Source organism: Cervus canadensis, chromosome 6 (assembly GCF_019320065.1).
Source record: "Cervus canadensis isolate Bull #8, Minnesota chromosome 6, ASM1932006v1, whole genome shotgun sequence".
Lineage (NCBI taxonomy): Eukaryota > Metazoa > Chordata > Mammalia > Artiodactyla > Cervidae > Cervus > Cervus canadensis.
In genome coordinates this window covers 11,112,437-11,135,380 of record NC_057391.1, presented here as the reverse complement: position 1 = coordinate 11,135,380, position 22,944 = coordinate 11,112,437, and the positions used below count along the sequence as shown (strand labels likewise).

The following is a 22,944-nucleotide window of genomic DNA, read 5'->3' as shown; positions in this document are numbered from 1 at the left end:
TGGGGACATGATGAGCTCTGAAGATTTAGCTAGTGGGAAGAGACAAAGAGGAACATTGCAAGTATCTGGAATAGTGTATGCAAAGACCCTCTGTGGGGCTGAGAGGGCAGTGCAGTTGAAGGCCCGCATGGTGAGAATAAGACGGCCAAGCGAGGGAGTAGGGGCCAGATGCTGCAAGGCCTTGGAATTCCTTGTCAGGAGCTTGATTTTATTCTGAGAGTAGGGGGGAACCATTGGAGGCTTTTAAACATCGGACTGGCTTGAAATGATCAATTTCATCCCAGTGTGTGTAATAGAATGATAAGGCATGAGAAGATACAGGGACACCAGTTGTCCAAGTGAGAGAGGAAGGGGCTCGGATTCCCATGGCAGCAGTGGGGGTAGCATGAAATGGCTAGATTCCAGAGATTTAGGAGAGAAAATCTGGTGGGAATTTGAGATGGGTGGCGATGAAGGGGAAGAAAGTGTCGGGGATGAGTCCCAAGCTTTTGTGTGTATCTTAGACATTCCTTGAGACAAGGAATCCTGGAGGAAGAGGAGCATTTTTGGGGAGGGGGACATCCGAGTTTATCTCGGGTATGTCAAGTTTGAGGCACCTTTGAGACATCATGGAGGAGATACCTTGTAGGCAGTTACATTTATAAGTTTGATCTTAGAAGGGCCTAACTGGAGAATTTCATGTGTGAGTACTGGCACATAGATTATTGAAGCTGTGGGCAAGGATGAAGTCATTTTGAGAGTATAGTGGAGACCTATAATACAAATATCATTGCTGGGGCTCCATGTAGATCAATTACTATGATCCCTATCACCCGTAGCCCCAGGCTCAGAAACAGCCACATGGACACAGACCCATGAACTGATGTTGGAAAGGTCCTGGGTTATGCAGTTTGTCGGAGCATGCATAGACCAGCTTGCTTATTATCCTCCTTTCCCACCCTGACCCCACCTCTTCACATCCCTTCAGGGCTTTCCCCACTGCTTCCTGAATGGTGTTAGCACTCAGCCCAAGTTCAGCACCCTCCCCACCTCCCCCTCAGCGCACTCCTTCAGTCTTCCTGCAGACTGCGTGTCAACACAAACCATACACTGGACTCAAGCAGCTTGCTTCCCTCTCTCTCTGCCCTGCCTCTGCTCCCTGGCTTAAGCTCTCCTCTCCCTGGAGTTGTGTGCTCTCTCTACCTCACCTTCCCGCTGCTCCGTAGGATTTCCTCCCACCCTCCAGGGTTCAGATCAAGTCCTGTTGTTTCTGAAGTTTCCCCAACCCCCATAAGGACTGGAGTACTCCCCTTCCTCTGAAGAATATCATCACTTAATGATCTGTGCCTCTTATTTTGTATTTAGCAGAGTGACTGTCATTTTAGAATATGGTCTAACTAGATCATGTCTTACATTGTAGTCCTGGCTGCTATTAAAATGTGCTTCCAGAATCCTCAAACTCTTAAAGAACTCCAGAAGCAGGTATAGTGCTGAGAACATCATTAGGATACAGATGTTGGAGTGGAGGGAAGGAAGCAGGGGGCTCTATGCTTGCTCATTGGACACACAGTTCACACTTGCATCTCAACGAACTGTGGTCCTTCCCCATAGCTAAAAATTCTAACGATGGCCAAAAATGTAAACAATAAATCTGAGACTGCCAAAACTTCCTCACTTTCTTGTGTCCCCTGCTAAGGCTGCTAAGTCACTTCAGTCATGTCCGACTATCTGCCACCCCATAGACGGCAGCCCACCAGGCTCCCCCGTCCCTGGGATTCTCCAGGCAAGAATACTGGAGTGGGTTGCCATTTCCTTCTCCAATGCATGAAAGTGAAAAGTGAAAGAGAAGTTGCTCAGTCGTGTCCAACTCTTAGCGACCCCGTGGACTGCAGCCTACCAGGCTCCTCCGTCCATGGGATTTTCCAGGCAAGAGTACTAGAGTGGGTTGCCATTGCCTTCTCCGTCATGTGTCCCCTACAACTCCTTATATCTCAAAGGTCCCCTGTAGGAAGGGTTGATGGGGTAGATTACTTAGTGATCACACTGGAAGTGTCTGATCCTATAGTATGAAGACTCACTCCCAATATGCTGGGAGACTGTCCCCCAACATGGGGTGCAGAAGCCTTAGAGCCTTCCGTACAGTAAGACAATGATAAGAGAGGGCAGACAGCAGAAATGAGGGAATTAAAGGATTTGCCCATCTGGCCTCCTTTGACCTCTATGCCCTCAGATTATCCACTCTACCTCTTCACAGGATGTTCTCCTGTGTGTATGGGGATGACCCCAGTGACCCCGAACAGCAGGACTTTGAAACCATCCTGATAGGGATGATGTTGTATTGATCCAGAGGTACTCCCTGGTAAACCCTGATTGTTTACAAAATGCCTGTGGTCAGGAGTCTAGATTTAAGTGTATATTATAGGCAGTCATGAAATTGAATTCTGTATGAATGAATTTTGCTTTTTTTTTTTAATGCAACTGCATTTAATGTGGTCCAAAATATGTAAAAAAACAAATCCCTGGCTGTTGTATTGTTAAACTGATACTGCACTTGATCTTAACCAAATGGTTCAGTGGCTATGTTTGAATTTTAAATTTTTAGATTTCAGCTTAGCAGATATTATTGACTAATATTAATTGACTTTCTCATCAACAGTGCATGATAGTTCCAGATGTTCTACATCATCAACACTTGATATTGTCAGGTTTTTAAAAATTTTAACTCTTCCCCTGTGTGTGTGTAGTGATATCTCATTGTTTCGTTTTGGAGTTCCCTGATGGCTAATGAGGTTAAATAACTTACATGTTTATTGGCTATTTTGATGTCCTCTTTTGTGAAGTACCTGTTAAAAATCTTGCCTATTTTGGGATCTTTTTCTTATTGATTTGTAGAAATTTTTTTATTTTGGATATGAGTCCTTTGTCAGATATGTGTAGTACAAATATCGTTTTCCTCTATGTGATTTGCTTTTTCACTCTCTTAACGGAATGTTGTGATGAGTGGAAGTTCTTAACTTTAATGTAACCCAATTTATCAGTATTTCCTTTATGATTAGTCTTTTTTTGTAACATTTTACAAAATGTTTGCCTTTTCTAAGATCATAAATATATTCTCCTATTTTATCTTCAAGTTTTTTTCTTAACCATTCACATTGAGGTTTACAGCCTACCTGAAATTGATTTTTGCTTATGTTATGAGGTAGAGGTCAAGATTTTTTTGGAAAATATCCAGTTGATCCAGAACCATTTCTTAAAAAGACCTTCATTTTTCTCCTGCTCTGAAGGGCCAATTTTGTCATAAATCAAGGATCTGTATATGTGTGGATCTGCTTCTAGATCATATTTTCTATTCTGTTGGTCTCTTTGCAAATTCTCAATGTCACACTGTATTAACTGTTTTACAACATAACATACTCTTCCTTTGGATTTTCTACATATAAATATGTCATCTAGAAATAATGGTAGTTTTCTTTCTTTCCAATCCTTATACTTTTTTTTACCCCCTCTCTTTTTGCACAGGCTAGTACCTCCAGGGCAGTGTTGAATAGAAGAGATGAAGGGGACATCTTTATTTCATTTCCAATATTGGGGAAATCTTGTAATATTTCACCATTAAGTGGGATGTTTGTTTTAGATGTTTTAGAGACATTCTTTGTTAGGTTAATGAAATTCCCTTCTATTCTTAAGTTGCCAAATAGAGTTTGTTTACTGTTTCTTAAAATCATGAATGGATATTGATTTTATCAAGTGCTTTTTCTGCATCATAATTATACACTTTTAAATTTTTATCCTATTGATATTTATCTTTATTCCCACTGATTAATTTTAGGATGTTAGACCTGTCTGTCATTCCTGAAATTAAAGTCAACCTGGAAGTGTTGTATTTTTTCTATCCATAATTATTTTTGGTAAGATTTTTGCATTTATGTTCATGAAATGTCTGCCTCTGATTTTCTTGTCAGGTTTGGTTTTAAGGTGACGCTGAAATCAAAACAAGTTAGGACATATTCCTTTTTTTTTCCTTCTTTTTCGGAAGAGTTGTAATTTGCTAGCTCTTTTTCACCATTGGGGTGAATACTCTTGATGAAATCCTTTAGAACTAGTGTTGTAGACCATGTTTTGGGAAACAGTGGTCTAGAGAGCAAGACTTAAACATGAAAAAATCAATTGCTGTCAGTTTGAAGGCTCTTTGTTTTATTCACTTTTCCTCCCTTATGCAGCACAAGTCACTTCACCTTTCCCTTCCTGGCTGTGTGGGGCTCAGCCAAGTCACCACACAGGAGAGCAGTGAGCCATCTGAGGCCTGAGCCTGGTCCTCAGGGACTTGCTCTTTCCAGCCCTGCTCAGCCATCTCCACACTCCTCTGACAGAATGAATGCCCTGGATGATGTCCCCTTCAAGGTGCCCAAGGGCTTTGTGATAGACACAGAGCCCCTGCCTGGGCCAGATCTCAGTGTTCCAGACTGCAGGGAACTTCTGCTGGGTTCTATGGTAAGTGCCTCTCTCTGTCTGTCTTCTCATCGCTGGGTCTGTGGGTCTGATGCTGAGCCTCACGAGGCCCCTTGTTCCTTGATTTTAAATGGCAGCCACTCCTGTTCTGATATATTCTAGGAAGTGTGAAAACAACCCAAGAGGAAAAGATATTCCATGAAGAAGTCTGGAGACTTGGTCATGGGGCTATTTAGTGCATCTCAAGTTTAGAAAAACCAGAAGGTTGCTTATATGGAGTTACTGAGAGTCCTAGCAAGGATATTCCAATTCCAATTCCTCTCTTTTCTATCAGCCTACTGCCGAGTCTAAAATTCCACTGTTAGAATCACTCCACTGGGCTAAGATGCTATCTTGAGATTAAAATGCAGACAGTTACACAGGACACATTAGAATGGATTACTATTCCACAGACCCAAAGTACACCTATCCATGGGGCACCTTTGAGGCACCCCTCACCCCTTGGTTCACACACTGGGGTATGCCCTCAATGTATATGGTGATATCACATACCCTCAGGATAAACACAATTATTTAACTTCCAAGTGAGTCAAATTTATTTGAAGACTTAGGAGGAAACCTATTGCATTTGTATTATAACACAGATATATAATGAGGTAGAAAGCAAAATTCACATGAATTCTAAAAAATGAAAGAGAAGGATTGCAAACAGCTGTGGAGCTGGTGGTGGATCTTTTAGGACTGAGTCCTCGGGATCTTGTGTGCTCATTCAGCACTGTCTGCGGGCTACTTGATAGGAAAATTTGAGGAGCTAGTTCAGCTCACACTCACTTTGTCACTTTGTACATGAGGAACCTGAGGCTCAGAGAAGCGAAATGATCTGTCCAAAGATAGTGGCAATGGTGGGACTAATTCCCAGGTCCTGGGCTTCCCTGTGGTCCGGTGGTTAAGAATCTGCCTTGCAATGCAAGGGACACTGGTTGGATCCCTGGTCCAGGAAGAGCCCATATACCATGGGGCAACTAAGCCTGTGATCCACAATTACTGAGCCCATGTGCAGCAACTACTGAAGTGCGTGCCCTTGAGAGCCTGTGCTCTGCAACAAGAGAAGCCATCTGCACACCACAAGCAGAGAGTAGCCCCACTTGCTGCAACTAGAGAAACCCTGCTCATAGCAATGAAGACCCAGCACAGCCAAAAATAAATAAATATGTCAATTTTTAAAAGTAAGAAATAAAACCCAGATCTTGATTCTAGATCACTTCATGATAGCTCAGAGAAGGATTGGAAAATGAGAGACATCAGACACATAATGTTCAAGGGCAAAACAATACAGGGTTTTGGGAAGTTAGGTGCAGAGAAACCAGTCTAAGAAGGAGAGGCCTGGAGAGGGTCAGGTAGAGAGGCTTGAGTAGCTTGGAGGCACAGGAGCAGGAGACTTCATCTGCAGCCCCTGGAGCTGCACTTAAGTTCCTCAGGACCCAGAAGGGAAAGAAGCTTCGTAAAGCCCCGAGCACAGCGTTCAGGGGCCCCACTCTGTGCGGCAGAGCGCTTGCTTCCCCCAGAGAACCTGTGCTGTGGGCCCTCACTCTGGCAGTAGGGCCTGTATTGCTGGGAAAAGCAAATTGCTTTACCAAGCTCCAGTGGAGGTAGACGGACTAGCATAACTATTCCCGCTCTGCTAAGCCGGGAGGAGGCTATTCTGGAAGTTACTTCTCCTAGAGGCAGAAATAGGTACCCTTCTGCCAAGTCTATGTCTCGTGTCCCAGCCCACGTCTTGGCCCTGGCCCTGCCTCCTGTTCTCAGGGTGGGCACTCCACACCCACTCATCTCCCTTGAGCCTATTTCCCTTCCTGAGTCTCCATTTCTTTTACTGCTGTGGCCAGCTATCAAATAGAGAAGCATGGGACTCCACGTATGATTTGTAGCCTCTCCTGGTTAGTCTTCCAAGTTTACTGGGCTATATTCCCAGTGTTTGGAACTTGAAACACATTTCCCTATAGCAACAATGTTATAGATAGTGGTTAGATTACCAGATGAATCTGTAGCGGCCTAAAAAAGAAAAATAAATAAATAAAATAAATTAAGATAAAAAAATACCTTCCATTCGTTGAGCACCTGCCATGTACCAGGGCCAGGCTATGTGCTCTTCATACGTTCACTCTTCTCTCTCATTCTTATGACCCTTGTAGCAGGCGGGTGTTCCTTCCCCACAGCACAGGAAACCACAGTTCCCACCCTTGTGACCAGCAGGGCTGTGTGGCTGTGAGTGGCACAGGATTCCAACATGAGCGTGTCAGTCCCCAAAGCCCACGTCCACCTCCTGCACCAACTGCTTTCCTGAGAAGCCTCGGCAAGTCTGTGTTTCGTTGTTTCATCATAGTCTTCCTTTAATTAGAGTTGATTTCCCTTTTGTCAGTTAAATTTTTTAGAAAGAATATATATATATATATATATATATATATATGTATAGAGCAAGGGTCAACAAACATTTTCTGTAAAGGGCCAGATAGTAAAAACTAGCAATCACTCAACACTACTATTGTAGGGAGAAAGGGCCATGGACATGACAGAAAGGAGTGAGTGAGCACGGCTGTGTTCCAATAACACTTTATTTAAAAAACAAGGTGGGAGGTCAGTTTGACTCCCAGGCAGTTTGCCTGTCCTAAGAGATTGAAAAGCCTCCCACTGACACTTCCTTATCTGTCCTGTCCCCACCTGCCCTGGTAACTTCTGTTACTTGTATTTTAAACTGTATTCTTCTGGAGAGTCTTATGTGTGTACATACAAGCAAACACTGCTGTTTGCTCCTTTTTCACACCAAAGGTAGCATTTTCTATACATTATTCTTCTTGATTTTTTTTCAAGACTTTGAAAACTTTCAGGATTTGAAGACTTTCCATGTCAATACAGAGAATGCTTCTTCGGTACTGCATGGTATTGTGTTATATGGATATATTGTACTTTACTGAATGAATCACCTCTTGATGGACACCTAAGTTCTTCCCAGTCTTTTGTCATTACAAGCAATGATGCAGGGAAAGACTACATGCAGACGTCCTTTGGAATTAAATCATATTGCCAAATTGCCCTCCATAAGGGTTATACTGTTTTACATCCAACCAGCACCCTACAAGGGCTTCCCAGGTGGCGCTGCTAGTGGTTAAGAATCCACCTGCCAATGCAGGAGACATAAGAGACGCAGGTTCGATCCCTGGGTCGGGAAGATCCCCTGGAGATCTTGCATGGCAACCTACTCCAGTATTCTTGCCTGGAGAATCCCATCGACAGAGGAGCCTGGTGGGCTGTGGCCCAGAGGGTCACAAAGAGTTAGACACAACTGAAGTGACTTTAGCATGCACAGCATTCTACAGTGGGCTTATACCTCAGCTGCAGTCCTCAACAAAGAAGTCATCAGATGTTGCATCTTTGCTGAGGGATAGGCAAATGGTATCTCAGTATAGTTTTATTTTCTTTTCTCTTGTTGTGAGTGAGATTGAGCAGCTTTTCATGTGTTTAAGAGCCATCTGTAGTTCCTTTTCTGTGGACTGTTCATATCTTTTGTTCATTTCCCTGTTGGGCTGTTGGTCTTTTCTTATCTATTTCTAGGCACTCCTAAGTCTGAGTTATCAGTGCTGTTTTCCCACTAGTTTGTTATTTGCCTTTGACCTTGCTTGTGGGGTGTATTTGCCATGCAGATTTTCACATGTGCATGTGTGTACTTTCACAGCTTCTCAATTTCAATTCAGAGTGAGAAATGTTTTCCCTACTTGAGATTATAAAGGATTTCTCTCCTCTTTTCTTTTTTTTTTTCTCTCCTCTTTTCTGCTTGTACTTTTATAATTTCATTTCAAACAACTGAATCTTTGATCCTTTTGGAATTTCCCCTTGTGTATGATGTGAGAATGGGTCCAACTCTATTTTCTTTCTGCTGACTAACACCATTTATTGACCAGTCCCTCTTTTTTCCCATTGCTTGAGATGCCACCTTATTATCTACTAAAGTCCCATAGATAATGTCCATTTCTGGACCTTCTGTTCTTTACCTTTAGGCTATCTGTGCAGTACCTTAGCTTTAATTATCGAGGTTTTAGAATACATATTAGCAGCTGGTAGGGCCAGTCCCCTTTATTTCTCTTTTTGTCACAGAGGTTTTTAGGCTATTCTTTTTGTTGGGTGTGTCGGGGCGGGTGGCGGGGGCGCTGTGCTGGGTCTTCGTTGCTGTACAGGTTTTTCTCTAGTTGCAGTGTCAGGCTGCTCATTGCAGTGGCTTCTCTTGTTGCAGAGCACGGGCTCTAGAGTGTGCAAGCTTCAGTAGTTGTGGCCTGTGGGCTCAGTAGTTGTGGTACACAGGCTTAGTTGCTCCAGGGCATGTGGGATCTTCCTGGACCAGGAATCGAACCCATGTCTCCTGCATTGGCAGGTGGATTCTTTACCACTGAATCACCGTGGAAGCCCTTGGCTATTATTTGTTTATTTTTCATATGAACTTTAGAATCATCTTGCTTAGGTTCCACAGATCACAAGTGCTGGTGTTTTTATTGGGTCTTTGGATCATTTTATCCGCTAAGTTCCACTGTCTGTTTCATTACCTCTCAGTCTCTTTCCCTCCATGATGGTTTCCTCAGCTCTGAAGTGGTCTTTTCACTTCCTCTGTCCCTCCCAACCCACTCATTTTCCTCCAGTCTCTTTTTATAACCATTTATTCTGCACACTCTTACAAATATCCCCTCGGAGCCAGAACTGCCCTGGGCCCCAAGAACAGAGAGAAATAAGATACACTCCCTGACCTCAGTCGGGGAACCACACTTAGAACAGCTACGTTCTGTTCCTCTCCCCAGCTTAGGGTCATGTCAGGAGTGGAGTGAGGGGAGAGGCAGTTCCTGTCTGCCTTTCTGTCTCCCACACCCTCACGCCCCACCCCCCCACCACTCCCCCAGGCTTACCTGGCCATCATAGAGCACTGAAGTTGCCTTTTAAGAATATTTATATTTTTTAATGAAGTTTTATATTTCCAGTTCTTAATTTTAATAGTAGTTAATGGGAATATTTTATTTTTGCTTCACATAAACTCTCAATTTAGATTATTTATGTGGGCTCCACATTTATTTTTTAGGTGGCTTGATCAGTCAGATGGACAGGAATCCCAGCTCATCTGCTCACCACTGATCTGACCTCAAGCAAACTAAATTTCCTGGGCCTCCTTCTGATAATCTGGAAATGGGAATCACATTAGGACAATTAAGTAGAGTTCAGGAGAAAAAAACAATGAACGATTTTTACATTTCCTGGGCCCCTGGAAGGCAGCAAAAGGGATGGGGGCAAGTACTACTCTATGCAGAGGTTTGTGTGTCTGGGCTGGCCTTCAACGCCAGCTGCTCAGTGGCAAATGGTGCTAAACTCAAGGGAAAGCTTCTTGGTGAAGGACAAGTTTTGTTGAAATTAAAAAAAAATTTTTTTGGCTGCACTGGGTCTTTGTTGGGTCGTGTGTGGGCTCTCTAGTGGTGCAGGCTCTGCAGCCTGCGGGCTCAGTAGTTGCGGGTGCCCTGGCTTCTCTAGTTGTGGTGAACAGGCTGAGTTGCCCCCACTGGTATGTGGGATCCTATTTCTCCCATCGGGGATCCAATCCTCATCCCCTGCATTGGAAGGCAGATTCTCAACCACTGGACCACCAGAGAAGTCCCCTGGAGAAATTGTTTAGGCCACTGTTGTTCAATTATATGCTGAATGGCAAAGGGACTTGGACTTTGATTCTATTAACCTATTCCTCACATTGTCCTGTCTACAGAGTTTGCTATTAAATTGTTATTGACAGTCATTCACTCCAATGCTAGCTAAAACCGAGGGTGAGGGTGGCCTGCGATGATTGCCTGGGGCTTAGAATCAGAAGCTGTCTAGGCCTGGACAGTCTGTGGCTGAACAGGTTCCCCGGGGGCCAGGAGGTAGGGGTGCGCCCCCAGACCCTGGTTTGCCTGGCGGAGCCTCCCCTGGCGTTGTTTCCGCAGCACGACTTCAGCCTGGAGAGAAGGACACTCTTCTGGGTGGAGGCTGTCATCCGGGGACCTTGTCCAGTTCAATGCGATGCTCCGGGGGCAGCTTCCGCCCCTCCCGCCTGGCTCTTGCTGGCTAGCCCCGAGCAAGGGCTGGAACCCGTGCCTGCTGCAGTTGAAGATCCGGAGGCCGGATCCCAGGAGCAGCCTGAGGAGGAGAAGGAGGAAGAGGAGGACCAGGATGAGGAAGCAGCCTCTGCCATGGAGGAAGAGCCGGAGCCCTGCAGCCCCCAGCCCAGCTCCGCGGCGAGCCCCCGCCTGGGCCAACACCGGTGCTCGCTGGACGTGCTGCGCGGCGTGAGGTCGGAGCTGGCTGGGGCCAGGCGGCGGCTCTCCGAGGGCCGGCTCGCCTCCCACCCCCGCAGCCTCCTGCACCGCCTCCGCCACCGAGCTCTGAGCCTCTGCCCCGGCCCCGCGCCACCCCAGGGCCCAGCGCCTCCACCCCGCAGTGCTCCCACGCAGTCCCCGCCGTCCCCTGTCCCCAAGGCCTCGCTCCCCAGCGCCCGCACGCCGCCCTTGGGCCCCAAGCCGTCGCTCCCCAGCACCCCCGAGCTGCCCCCGCGGCCCTCCACGGCCGGCGCCATGCCTCCGCTGCGGAGCCACAAGCCCACAGTTGCGGTAAGGAACCTGCCCCCTTGGCCAAGGCCACAACTCAGCAGCGAGGCCCCCACATCGGGGTCCCCTGCCTGCTTGGACACTCCTCCCTACCACCTCTCACCTGGCCCTGTACCACGCTGTCCTTCCTGCAGCCCTATGCCTAGAATATTCCCTGCTTCGAGTTCCCCTTCCTTGCTTCTCGCTGTGTTTCCTTCTTTGCTTCTGTTAGGGCACCTGTTAGGATAATTGTAATTACTCAGTATCTGTCTCTTCCAATGGAGTAAGACTTCTCTTAGGGCAGTGATTGGATTGCATTTGTCTCCAGAGCACCCAGAGCACACTTGGCCCATAGGGGGAGCTCAGTGAATGTCGGTTGAATCAATGAATGTGGCTCAGATCTAGGGCTTGCCACTGTTCAAGGATTGGGTGAGCTGGAGGTTCAATCAAGGAATATTCACAGCGCAGTTACTTCATGCAAGAAACTGGATTGGAAGAGACAATGTCAAAAGCATGCTAGGAGTTTGGCGAGGAAGTGTGAGACAGGGCAGCACTGCCCAGGGGGAGGGATCAGGCACCGAGGAGGAGGTGAGGGCCGCTGCAGGCTGGGGCAGCGTCGGGACAAAGGATGTGCACCAAGAACTGGGAGCAGATGCGAACGTAGAGTGAAACCGGTAAAGCTTAAGCTTCAGGCTTAGCTCCTCCCAAGGCTTTGAGCATGTGTGCTCAGTTGCTCAGTCCGGTCTTTCTTTGGGACCCCCCTGGACTGTAGCTGGGGGCCTCCCAGGTGGCGCTAGTGGTAAAGAACACGTCAGAGGTGTAAGAGACATGGATTCTATCCCTGGTTTGGGAAGATCCCCTGGAGGAGGGCATAGCAACCCACTCCAGTATTCTTGCCTGGAGAATCCCATGCACAGAGGAGCCTGGTGGGCTACAGTTCATAGAGTGCAAAGAGTTGGACACCACTTAGCATGCATGCGTTCACGGACTGCAGCCTGCCAGTCTCCTCTGTCCATGGGTTTAATCCCGACAGGAATATTGGAGTGGGTTGCCGTTTCCTCCTCCAGGGGATCTTCCTGACCCAAGGATCAAATTTGAGTCTCCAGCGGCTCCTGAATTGGCAGGAGCATTCTTTACCACTGAGCCACCTGGAAGCCCTTCCAAGGATTTGTGCACAGTTTTATGCATATGTTTATGCTCCTGTGTCTTTTTCCTTTAAGTAGTCTACATTGTATAAGTGTCAGACTCCATAAAATCTAGGTCTGGAACAGATGTGTTAGGTTAGGTTAGTAGCAGGAGGTGACATTTAGGCACAGCTTTCTGCCCCTGAGCAACTCCACAGTCAGGCCAGGAGAGGCAACAGAATAAGACCAAGGTGAAATTAAGTCCAAAAGACAGACTCAAAGTCTGGCTTTTCCCTCTCAATGCTGTGTGAGCTTAGGCAAGTCACTGAACTGCTCTGAGCCATCCCTTCTCTACCTCTAAAGCAACCCTGCACACAGTTATTTAGAACAAAAAGAGAAGAGGTTATTTATATACAATATATATACTATATATAGCAGTATATATGTTTATACAGTACAGGCCACACCCACATCACGGGCTAGATGCTGATGCTAGGAGGGCTGTTCCCTGATCCCAGTTAAATTTAACTCTAGCAACAACCCTGTAGTGGGGTGGGGGAAAGATGGGGGCAGATGGGACAGGTATTCTGTAGAGGAGGAAACTGGGGCAGAGAGCACCTAAGAATCATTTTCAAGGTCACAAGGGTAGACTCAAATCCTAAGACTTGCATGGTTTTCACTCTAGGAATAAAGAGTAGACCCTAAGGTGAGGTCATGGCAGGGAAACCGCTGAGCAGATGAGGATGTGTAGGGAATTCACATGTCACAGGCACTCTGCTCCTGGAGCCAGGGCAGCATCTAGGCTGCCCTGCCAGAGGAGGGGACAGGGTTAACAAAATGCTTCTTCATGGGGAACGGGCTAGGGATGATGCCAGCCAAACCTATTGAAATGCCTTCAAGCCACCCTCCTTAGTCCAGGGTCTCTGTGGGTTTCCCCAGCACCACAGCTGTTCCCAGTTCCTATCCTGCTCCTTGCCCTAGCCAAGCCCCAGTCCAACCAGACTCAAGAAGGAAGTTCTGGCTAGGAAGCTCAGTCCTGTTACACCGCTCCCTAAGGTATGGGGTCGAGAACCCTGCGTTGATTCTGAGTAGGGTACAGGTCCCAAAAGTGTGTTATTTGCCAGGTCATTTGCCAGCTTCTCTGAACCTTGACTTCAGTAGCTATAAAATAGAATTAGCCTATCGTATTTCTCTTGCAGGCTTGTTCTAAGCAATAAATATTATCATCTACTGGCAGTTTCTGTATGCCAAACCCTTTGCTAGCCACTTTCCCACCTTGTCTTATTTAAGCCTTGTAACAACCCTGTGAGGTATCTGGTATGATCGCATCCATTTTACACATGAATAAACTGGCTTCCCTGGTGGCTTAGTGGTAAGGAATCCACCTGCAATGCAGGAGACTCAGGTTCGATCCCTGGGTTAGGAAGATCCCTTAGAGAAGTAAATGGCAACCCGCTCCAGTATTCTTGCCTGGGAAATCGCATGGACAGAGGAGGGAAATCACATGGACAGTCTATGGGGTCTCAAAGAGTTGGACACGACTGAGCAACTAAACAACAGACTGAGTAGACAGTAGAAAGCTGGGATTTGAACCCAGGTCTGCAGGACTCCAAGATCCTCACAATATTAGCCCCTGGTGCTCTGTAGCGAAGGCGCCCTTAAAAACGTCTTGCCCAGCCAGGAGTCACCTCCGGTGAGAACTGACGCTTCCAGCTTGTCTGTGTTTCAGTCCCTCAGCCCGCACACCTGCCTGCCGCCTCCCGGACAGGTGGCCCAGCCTTGTGCAGCCCACAGACCGCACCCTGATTCTGCCGACTTGCTGTCTGCCCTGAGCCAGGAGGAGCAGGACCTCATCGGGCCGGTGGTCGCCCTGGGGTACCCCCTGCACAGGGCTATCGTGGCTCTGCAGAAGACGGGGCGGCAGAGCCTGAGCCAGGTGAGTGGGGGCCCGGAGCTGGGGGCTGTGGAGCTGCAGTCGGGTCAGGGGCCACCTTGTTTTTATCTTCAACTTGAAGCTATTTTGTGTTTGTCTTTGGAGGTAGGATTTCAGCTTCGAATTAATTATTGGGGGTTGTGATCAAGTTTCTAGATCCTAAGGCTACCATCTCCATGGGAGTTTAGCAACACTCCCCATGCCTACTTGGGGAGCCTCAATATTCTACTCCTGTCCAAGTCTCTGCCCCAAAAGTAGGATTGAAGCTTTGGGCAGTCACAAATCTTTCCAGAGCTGCCCAATAGCACTTTCTGCGAAAGGAGAGATGTTTTATTCCTGTGTTGTCCAATATAGGAACCACTAGCTATATGTGGTTACTTGAATGTGGCTAGTATGACTGAGAATTGTTATTAATTATAATTAAATGAAATTAAAAGTTAAATACACATACAGCTACCATATTGGATGGCACAGCTCTGACCACTTCCCTCAACAGTTAATCCAATACCCATATCTATCTCTCTCTCTTTCCATATACCCATCCATCAATCTAGTCATAAGTATTTTCTGGACACTTCCGTGGTGTTTAGATGCAGCTAGCAGCTATGGGGAAACCAGTATTGTGGATTGGGTGCCCAGGAAGCAGACTCCAGTGGGATTTGGCATACAGAGATTTATTAAGGAGACCCTTGGCAACAACTTCTGGGGAAGGGAAAGGACAGAAGCAGGGATGGGTAGAGGGAGAGGTTGAGCTTTATAGACCTGGTGACAACCAACCCCATAGCTCTGAAGCATATATGGCCCTTTGGAGTTGTCATAATTGGGGATGAGATGGTCAGGCCTTCATACCTCTGCCTTAATGAGTCACCAGATAGAGAAAGAGGGTGACTTGAGAGACGTGATCTCTGCAGCTCAGGCAGCCCCTGGAGGGACAGATAGCTGATAGTTTCTACCACCTCTACCACCATCTGCAGTAAGACCTCCAAGGAAGGTGTATCTGGAAGGGGTATCTTAGAGTCTACCACACCAGGTTCCATTTTAAGGACTCCACTCTTATTGGGAGAAGAGCGGATACCAGTAATAACAAGGGTAGGTAGCACCCCAAGCTGCTCTAATATTTGGGAGCAAGTCTTGACCCCCCCATACAAGCTAAGAATATGAGAACACCTGCAGGAGAGTGAGAACCCCTGAACTGCCAAAAGAGAGGTGCTGGTGAGAAGATGCCTGGGAGCAAGAAGGAACAGGAATGATTTGGGGGTGTTTCAGTTATCTATTGCTGTGTAACAGTCACCCCAACACTTAGTGGCTTAATAGTACAACCGTGTGTTTGCTCATGAGTCTCTGGGTTGGCAGTGTGGGTGGAGTCAGCAAGGAAGTTCTTTTGCTGGTCTCACCTAGGGTCTCTCATGGAGCTACAGTTTGGTGACCCAGCTAGAGCTGAATAGTCTAGGATGACCTTGATCCCAATCCAGTGGTTGGTGAAACTTGTCAACTAGGCCACATAGCTCCAGCAAGCTAGCCCATGTGTTCCCAAGAATACAGGAGTGGAAGATGCAAAGTCTCTTGAGGTTGAAATTATAGTCACTTCTGCCTTATACTGTTGGCCAAAGCATGTCATAGACCAGATCAGATTAAAAGGGTAGAAAAATAGACTCTACCTCTTGATGGGAAAAGCTGCGAAGAGTATATGACTGTTCTTAATCTACCATGGGGAGGTTTCAGTAATTGAGAAAGGCTTCATGAAGGTATAAAGCCTTGAGCTGGACTTTAAGGATGGATAAGACCTGAATTTGAAGAAATGAGAAGGATGATCTTCCAGGCAGGAGGAATAGTATCAGCTGAGAGGTAGAGGCAGGAAGGACTTGGGAGGACCTGATCCAACAGTCTCACTGAATATATGATGCGGGCTGGTGGGAGATAGGACAGGAAGGGGAATAGAGGGAAGATTAAGGGTTCCTTGAAGACTGGCCTGAGAGTTTTCTCAAAGATCCCACAGCAGAAGGGAGGCATGAAAGGACTGTGAGCAGGGGCAGGAGGTGGGCATTGAATATCATCATCTGAATCCCTTCCCCCCACCTGAATGTTGCATCCCTTTTTGCATTGTTTTCTACGCACCAGGGTTATTTGTGGTTGGAAAGCTGAGCCACAGGTATTGAATGGGACATATTTCTTTCTCCTGTCTGCCCCACCACCATCGGTGGACTTGGAGACCCTCTCCCTGGTCACTGATTGTGGCCATATGTTGAGTCCCTGATCTGGAGCTGCCTGCTCCTGGGTGAGGGAGCAACAGAGGGAGAGTGGCTCAAACAGGCGCCAGATCAGGGTGTGCTGCTGCAGGTTGAGGAGGTGGAAGGCACGGGGTCCTCTTCCCCACCCACTCCTGCTCCCGCTCCACTCGGTTCATCAGTCCTAGAGGAAAGGGTTCAGCGTGGTAACCCCCACATATGGTGGCTAGCATGGTGGAGGAGATGGCGGGGTGCTGCTAATATTTACTGAGCACCTTTGTGCCAGCGCCTCAATCTGGAGTATTCGTTTAGGTCTTCTCATTTCTGCAAGGTCGCTTTTACTGTTTCCACTTCGCAGATGAGGAAACTGAGGTCAGAGAGGTTCACATAATTAGTCAGTGGTGGCACCAGGGTGGATGCCAGGCTGGTGTGGTTCTGAATTTTGTTACACTGTGCTTTTCTCTCATTTTCTGTATGAAAATCTTCTAGGGCAGCACCTTAGGTTGATCTGAGATTTAAGAGTAGATTTAAAGTTGCCTCCACCCTCAGCTGCTGCTGCAAAGCCAGGACCTTGGCCAAGAAGCAGACCAGCAGTGCCGTGAGGGGCCAGGCCCATGGTGGGGACTCTGACATGCCTCCCCAACCCCTCCAGACCCTGTGACAAGGCTGAGGTCTTAGGTCATCGCTGTGGGGATCTGAAGATTAGCTGGGGGCAGCACAGGGCATTGGCCTCCCTTTGGGTGTGCTGGAAGGATCTCACTGCATCAGGAACATTGTGTTTCCAGACATAGACTGACCACTTGCCTGGTGGGCCTTCTCCCAGTGAGCATTCAGGGGCTAGGCTCTAAGGGGTGGGCCTGAGGGCCATTGGATGACTTCATCTTGATCTCCCCGACCACGTTCTCTCTGTTCTATGAAGTTCCACCTTTAGCTGGACGTCTCTTTTGGGTTCACAGCCCTTCTCCCCATGAAAGACAAGTACTACAACAATTCGTCTTTGGTCAGAGATGAACAGCAGATGGTTCAGGAGGGTGGGCATCAGGTGATGGAGACAGGGCACTTGAGAAAACCAGGGAGAGAGGAAGAAATACAAAACCTGAGCTTTGTCCATCACTCCTTCCTTCCTGCCCCAGGGTCAATGTGCCCGCTGACCGCCTGCAGGACAGGCATGGGTGGCACTTCTGAGGGCCCATAGGCCAGACCCCGGCTTACCCTTAGACTCTAGGCACATCGTGGCCCCTCTCTGAGCCGCATTTCCCCCATTCACAGAATGGAGGAGAACATGTTTTATGATCAGTGACTGCTGGGGGTCCCACCCTGGGGTCTGAAGGTGACATCCTCACCCACCCTGGGGCCTGAGCTAGGCCCAGTTACGGACCAAGCAGGAGAGCCCTTACAAATGCAGATTCTGGAAACCTACTCTGCAGGATCAGTAGATCTGGAGTGGGCCAGGGGCCTATCATTTTAAAAGGTCTGCAGATGGTTCTGATACGCAGCCTGGCTTGGGTCTGCTGGGTTGGACTTAGTCAGAGACCCTTAACCTTGGCTGCACATAAGAATCACCTGGAGAGGTGTAAAAATCCCAGTGCCAGGCTCCCCCCCACCAGCCCTACCAGGGCCTCTGGACGTGACCGTCATCAGCAGGGTTGGGCAGTGATACTGAGACACCAGTGTTTTGTTGCTATTGTTTTGTTAACTTTTTATTCTGTATTGGAATATAGCTGATTAACCATGTTATGATAGTTTCAGGTGGATAGCAAAGGGACTCAGTCATACATATCCACGTATCCATTCTCCCACCTAATCCCCTCCCATCCAGGCTGCCACCTAACATTGAGCAGAATTCCATGTGCTATTCAGTAGGTTTTTGTTGGTTATCCGTTTTAAATATATCAGTATGTACATGACCATCCCAAACTCCCTAAGTATTCCTTCCTCCATGCTTCTGCCCCTCTAGTAATCATAAGTTCATACTCTAAGACTGTGAGTCTGTTTTGTGAGTAAGTTCATTTGTATCATCTTTTTTTAAGATTTCACATATAAGGGATGTCATAGGATATTTCTCCTTCTCTCTCTAAGTTACTTCACTGTATGACAATCTCTAGTTCCATCCATGGTGCTGCAAATGGCATTATTTCATTCTTTTTAATGGCTGAGTAATATTCTATTATATATGTGTACCACATCTTTTTTATCCATTGCTCTGTCAATGGACATTTAGGTTGCTTTCATGTCTTGGCTATTGTAAACAGTGCTGCAATGAACACTGGGGGGCATGTATCCTCTTGGACCATGTTTTTCTCTGGATATATGCCCAGGAATGGGATTGCAGGGTCATATGGTAGCTCTATTTTTAGTTTTTTAAGGAATCTCCATACTGTTCTCCATAGTGTCTCTACCAATTTACATTCCCACCAACAATGTAGGAGGGTTACCTTCTCCACACCCTCTCCAGAATTTATTGTTGAGGCACCATAGTTTTAAAGCTTCCAGGTAGCTACAGTCAGCACTGAGGCTGAGAACTTTTGCTGTAGATGAACAGACCTTCGGAAACTCTGCCTACTTGCAAGCCAGCTCAAAGTTCCTCTTCTAGCGACAGGACCCATGGACAAGGCACTAGTGGGCCAAGAAGTCAGGTGATCTGGGCCCTAGTCCTGGGACTCTGGTCCACCCTGCCTGAACCTCAGTTCCCCCAACTGTGCAAGGAGAGCTGAGTTGGTTGGTTTTCAAAATGTGCCCAGAGCAAGGGTGCTGGGGTGAGGGCCCTGGACTCTGGGCTCCCTCTACTTCTAGCCCCCAGTTCTCCCAGAGTAACTGTAATGTCCACCTGTTACTGTTGAAGCCCCCTGGTGCTTGGACAGTTCAGAGGCTAGAACAGTTTGAAAGTCATTAGTCTACATGGTCTGTTTTATGCTTTGTCCTGAAGGTCTGCAGAAATTCGACTTGCTTTTTTCCTCCACTCGTACCCATACTTTAATCATCTGAAGCCTTCATTTGGCACCAATTCCCTGTAAATCCTACTTTGATTTGCCTGGCGCTCGTGTTTTCTTGTATCTGGTTTATCTCCCCCAAGGAGCTATGAGCTCCCGGAAGGTAGTTCTTAATTTAGTTTATAAACACAGCTTACATTTATTGAGCTCCTTCTGCCTGCCTACTGTGCTGGATGCTGGGACACAGTGGTGTCCTCCTGTGGGACAAAAGCTTGGTGGATGAGAAAGCTGAGGAAGATAGTAGGCAGTTACAGAGCTGTAGGTGTGGGGAAGCCTTGAGTGCTGTGGGAATACCTGATGGAGATGGAGGTGGGACTGGGGCTAGGGAGAGGCTACCCAGGGCCGAGGAGTGAGGCTGGCCTTGGCCTTGGAGCCGGATAGGCAGGAGTCTGGGGGTGCTGAGAGAAGCAGCCAAGGCTGCTGACAGAGCGAGCAGGTCTTTGAACGTGGGGTTGGAAGGCAGAACTTTATCTTGAGGGTGAAAGCAGCCGCTGGTGAATAAGCAGGGAGTGGCCGGAAGAGGTGCTTAGCCCTGTGGGCCCTTGGCTGTCCCCTCCCCTTCCCGCCTTGGTGCAACACTCTGGGGTGGGGCCCGTGGAGTCCTGGATCGCACAGATATTACGTGTGTGGACCGGGGGTGGGGGTGCACAGGGGTGGGTGGACAAGGAGGCACCCTCACACAGGTGAGTGCTCACCGGGGAGGGTGGGCAGGCTGGGTGGATGGTGGGTAGACACCCGCGTTTGAGGCCTGGCCTGTTCCCCACCTAGGTTCTGGGAACACCTTGACCCGCCCCGACAGCTCTCTTCCTGGACTCCAGCCCCCAGCTTGGACAGTTGGTGAGGCTTTGCGGTCCACCTGTCCCCAGGGAGGCCTCTGACCCTCTTCTGTTGCCTCCTGGAGCTCTGGGAACATGTTGTGTATGGCTGGTTGCCCGGTCAGCCTGGTCCTGAGCTTAGCCCTCCTGAGGCCCTTGGGTACCTCCTCCACCGCACCTGCTGCCCTGCTCATTCCTCTTACTGTCCTTCCCTCTGTGCCCCTTTCCTGCCCAGTTTCTCAGCTACCTTAGCGCCTGTGACCGGCTGCTGCGACAGGGCTACGAGGAGGGCCTGGTGGATGAGGCCATGGAGATGTTCCAGTTCTCGGAGAGCCAGGTCAGCAGAGCCTCCTGCCTGGGCCCCCGGCGAGGGGACAGCGAGGGGAGGGGTGGGTTACCCATGCAGGCCTGGAGTGCAGGGGCCAACCAGCATCAGAGGCAGCCTGGGGGTCTCAGGAGACAGCCTACTTGCTAAAACCCGGGGAGAAGGAGAGATGAGCCTAGGGAGATGAGACGTGGAGAAGGCAAGAGGACCCAAGGGGAAGGGGTGGGGAGGAAACAGGAAGCAGAGCTCTGTGCCAAGTCGCTTCAGCTGTGTCCGACTCTGTGCGACCCCATGGACTGTAGCCCACCAGGCTCCTCTGTCCATGGGATTCTGCAGGCAAGAATGCTGGAGTGGATTGCCATGCACTCCTCCAGGGGATCTTCCCAACCCAGGGCTTGAACCTGCATCTCTTACATCTCTTGCATTGGCAGGCGGGTTCTTTACCACTAACACCACCTGGGCAGAGCTTTATAGCTGAATCAACACAGCAAATATTGACTGGCTCCTCTTTGTCGGACACCCAGACAGGAGCCAGGCAGGTAGCACGATGATGCTTGAACTCTCTTCAGGGAGTTTGCCACCTACCTGGAAACCCAGAAGGCTTGAGGTTGTGGCCCCAGTTAGGGGGACATTCTGAGAGCCCAGTGAGTGTGACCTGTCCACAGTTGGCAGATGGCCAAGGCAGAGCAGACTTCCCGGAGACTGGGAGGGATGGTGGGGTGGGAGGGATGCCGAGGGGCGCGGGGAGAGGCAGGGAAGTTTTGAGCAGTGGGGTCAGAGGAGGCAGGCAGAGGCTGTGTGTGTGAAGGTTTGGGCCCTGTGCAGAGGCCTGTGCTGTGCCTCCTGGGCACCAGGATGCAGCCTTCTCTTCCTGCCCCAGTGCAGGGCGCGGGCACAGGCGGTCAAGAGGGAGTGGGGGAGGGGGAGTGACGGCCAGACAGAGCCAGCAGCCAGGCTGGGGCCTCCTTCCTTGGCACAGGAAGCGAGGTTTGAGCCCACGTCGCCTCATGTCATTGAGATACAGGAAAACCATAGGTGCTGGCCAGGATCAGGCTCACGTGGCCTGTGGGGTCACGGCTTTCTGGGGGTATGTAGAGTGGGTACTTGGGAGGAGACTGCCCAGGCCAGAGGCCCAGCCTCCCAGAGCCCCCCATGCCCTCTCCGCCTCCTCTTCCTCAGGCGGGGGAGTTCCTGCGCCTCTCGGAGCAGTTCAGCGACATGGGCTTCCAGCAGGACCGCATCAAGGAAGTGCTACTGGTCCATGGCAACCGCCGCGAGCAAGCGCTGGAGGAGCTGGTGGCCTGTGCCCAGTGACCTCCAGGGCACCCGGCAGTGTCTGTGCATCCTGGTCCTGACCCGGACCTGGCGATCCACCCTGACTGTATCGTGAAGATTCCATGAGAGTAACAAAGCAGTGTATGCTTGTGAAAATGCACACAACACCAAGGGTGGGGGTAGATACTGTGGAGGAGGCAGAACTTCACCTCTGAGGACTTCACAGGGGCTCTGTAACAAAAAGACAGGTTAACAAGAGAAAAACCAAAATGTGTTATTGCAGGTGGCAAGCATCGTGCCCAAGAAACTTCCATGAAAAGTAACTTAAGATAGCAATTTAGAACTCTGGCTGGGAAAGATACCCTGGAGAAGGGAAAGGCTACCTACTCCAGTATTCTGGCCAGGAGAATTCCATGGACTGTATAGTCCATGGGGTTGCAAACAGTTGGACACGACTAAGTGACTTTCACTTTATACAGCATTTACAACAAACAATACATTTGTGGAGAAATGACAGGACAAAGGAAAACAGTTTCAGGTTTCCAAGGATGGCAAACTGTAGGGAGGTAAATATATGAAGGGAACTAATGAAGTAAGATTTATTGGCAAGTTCCCTGGTGCACTGCTGGGCTGATAAGAATCTGTCTCCAGATTCTGCCTCAAGGCAGAAAAGAGGGGAAGGGAAGAGAGAACTTTTCTTGCATTTTCTGCTTAATTGCCTTTAGCTCAGTTATGTCAAGGGTTTCCCAGATGGCTCAGTGGTAAAGAATCCACCTGACAATGTAGAAGACGCAGGAGACACAGGTTCAATCCCTGGGTTGGGAAGACCTCCTGGAGAAGGAAATGGCAACCTGCTCCAGTATTCTTATCTGGAGAATTCCCTTGGACAGAGGAGACTGGTGGGCTATAGTCTGTGGGGCCACAAAGGGTTGGATGCGACTGAGCAGAATTATGTCAAAGAGGCATATTTTGGGATGACATTCCGATTTCCTTCAATATCAGAAGAAGCAGCTTAAAGAGGTGAAAGTGGCTCCTTGTGAGGAGGGCCAGATGAAGTGCATAGGCGACAAACTGCGTTTTTTCTTATAAGCCTTGTAAAATGATCTGTATTTGATTCTTTAAACTGTGGGCATTAGTAACTTTAAGAAAATTAAAACAAATAAATAATGTGTAGTTCTTTGGGTC

General features: G+C 48.4%; 1 protein-coding gene across 1 annotated transcript; it reads left to right on the top strand.

Moving 5' to 3' along the window:
* The first annotated feature begins 4,209 nt into the window (after positions 1-4,209).
* On the top strand, positions 4,210-22,944 carry UBAP1L (ubiquitin associated protein 1 like). The gene is made up of 5 exons (XM_043470799.1): positions 4,210-4,470; positions 10,434-11,096; positions 13,926-14,132; positions 20,395-20,496; positions 21,664-22,944. Exons 1-5 carry the CDS (start codon positions 4,351-4,353, stop codon positions 21,796-21,798), a joined length of 1,227 nt encoding a protein of 408 aa, XP_043326734.1. The 5' UTR covers positions 4,210-4,350; the 3' UTR covers positions 21,799-22,944.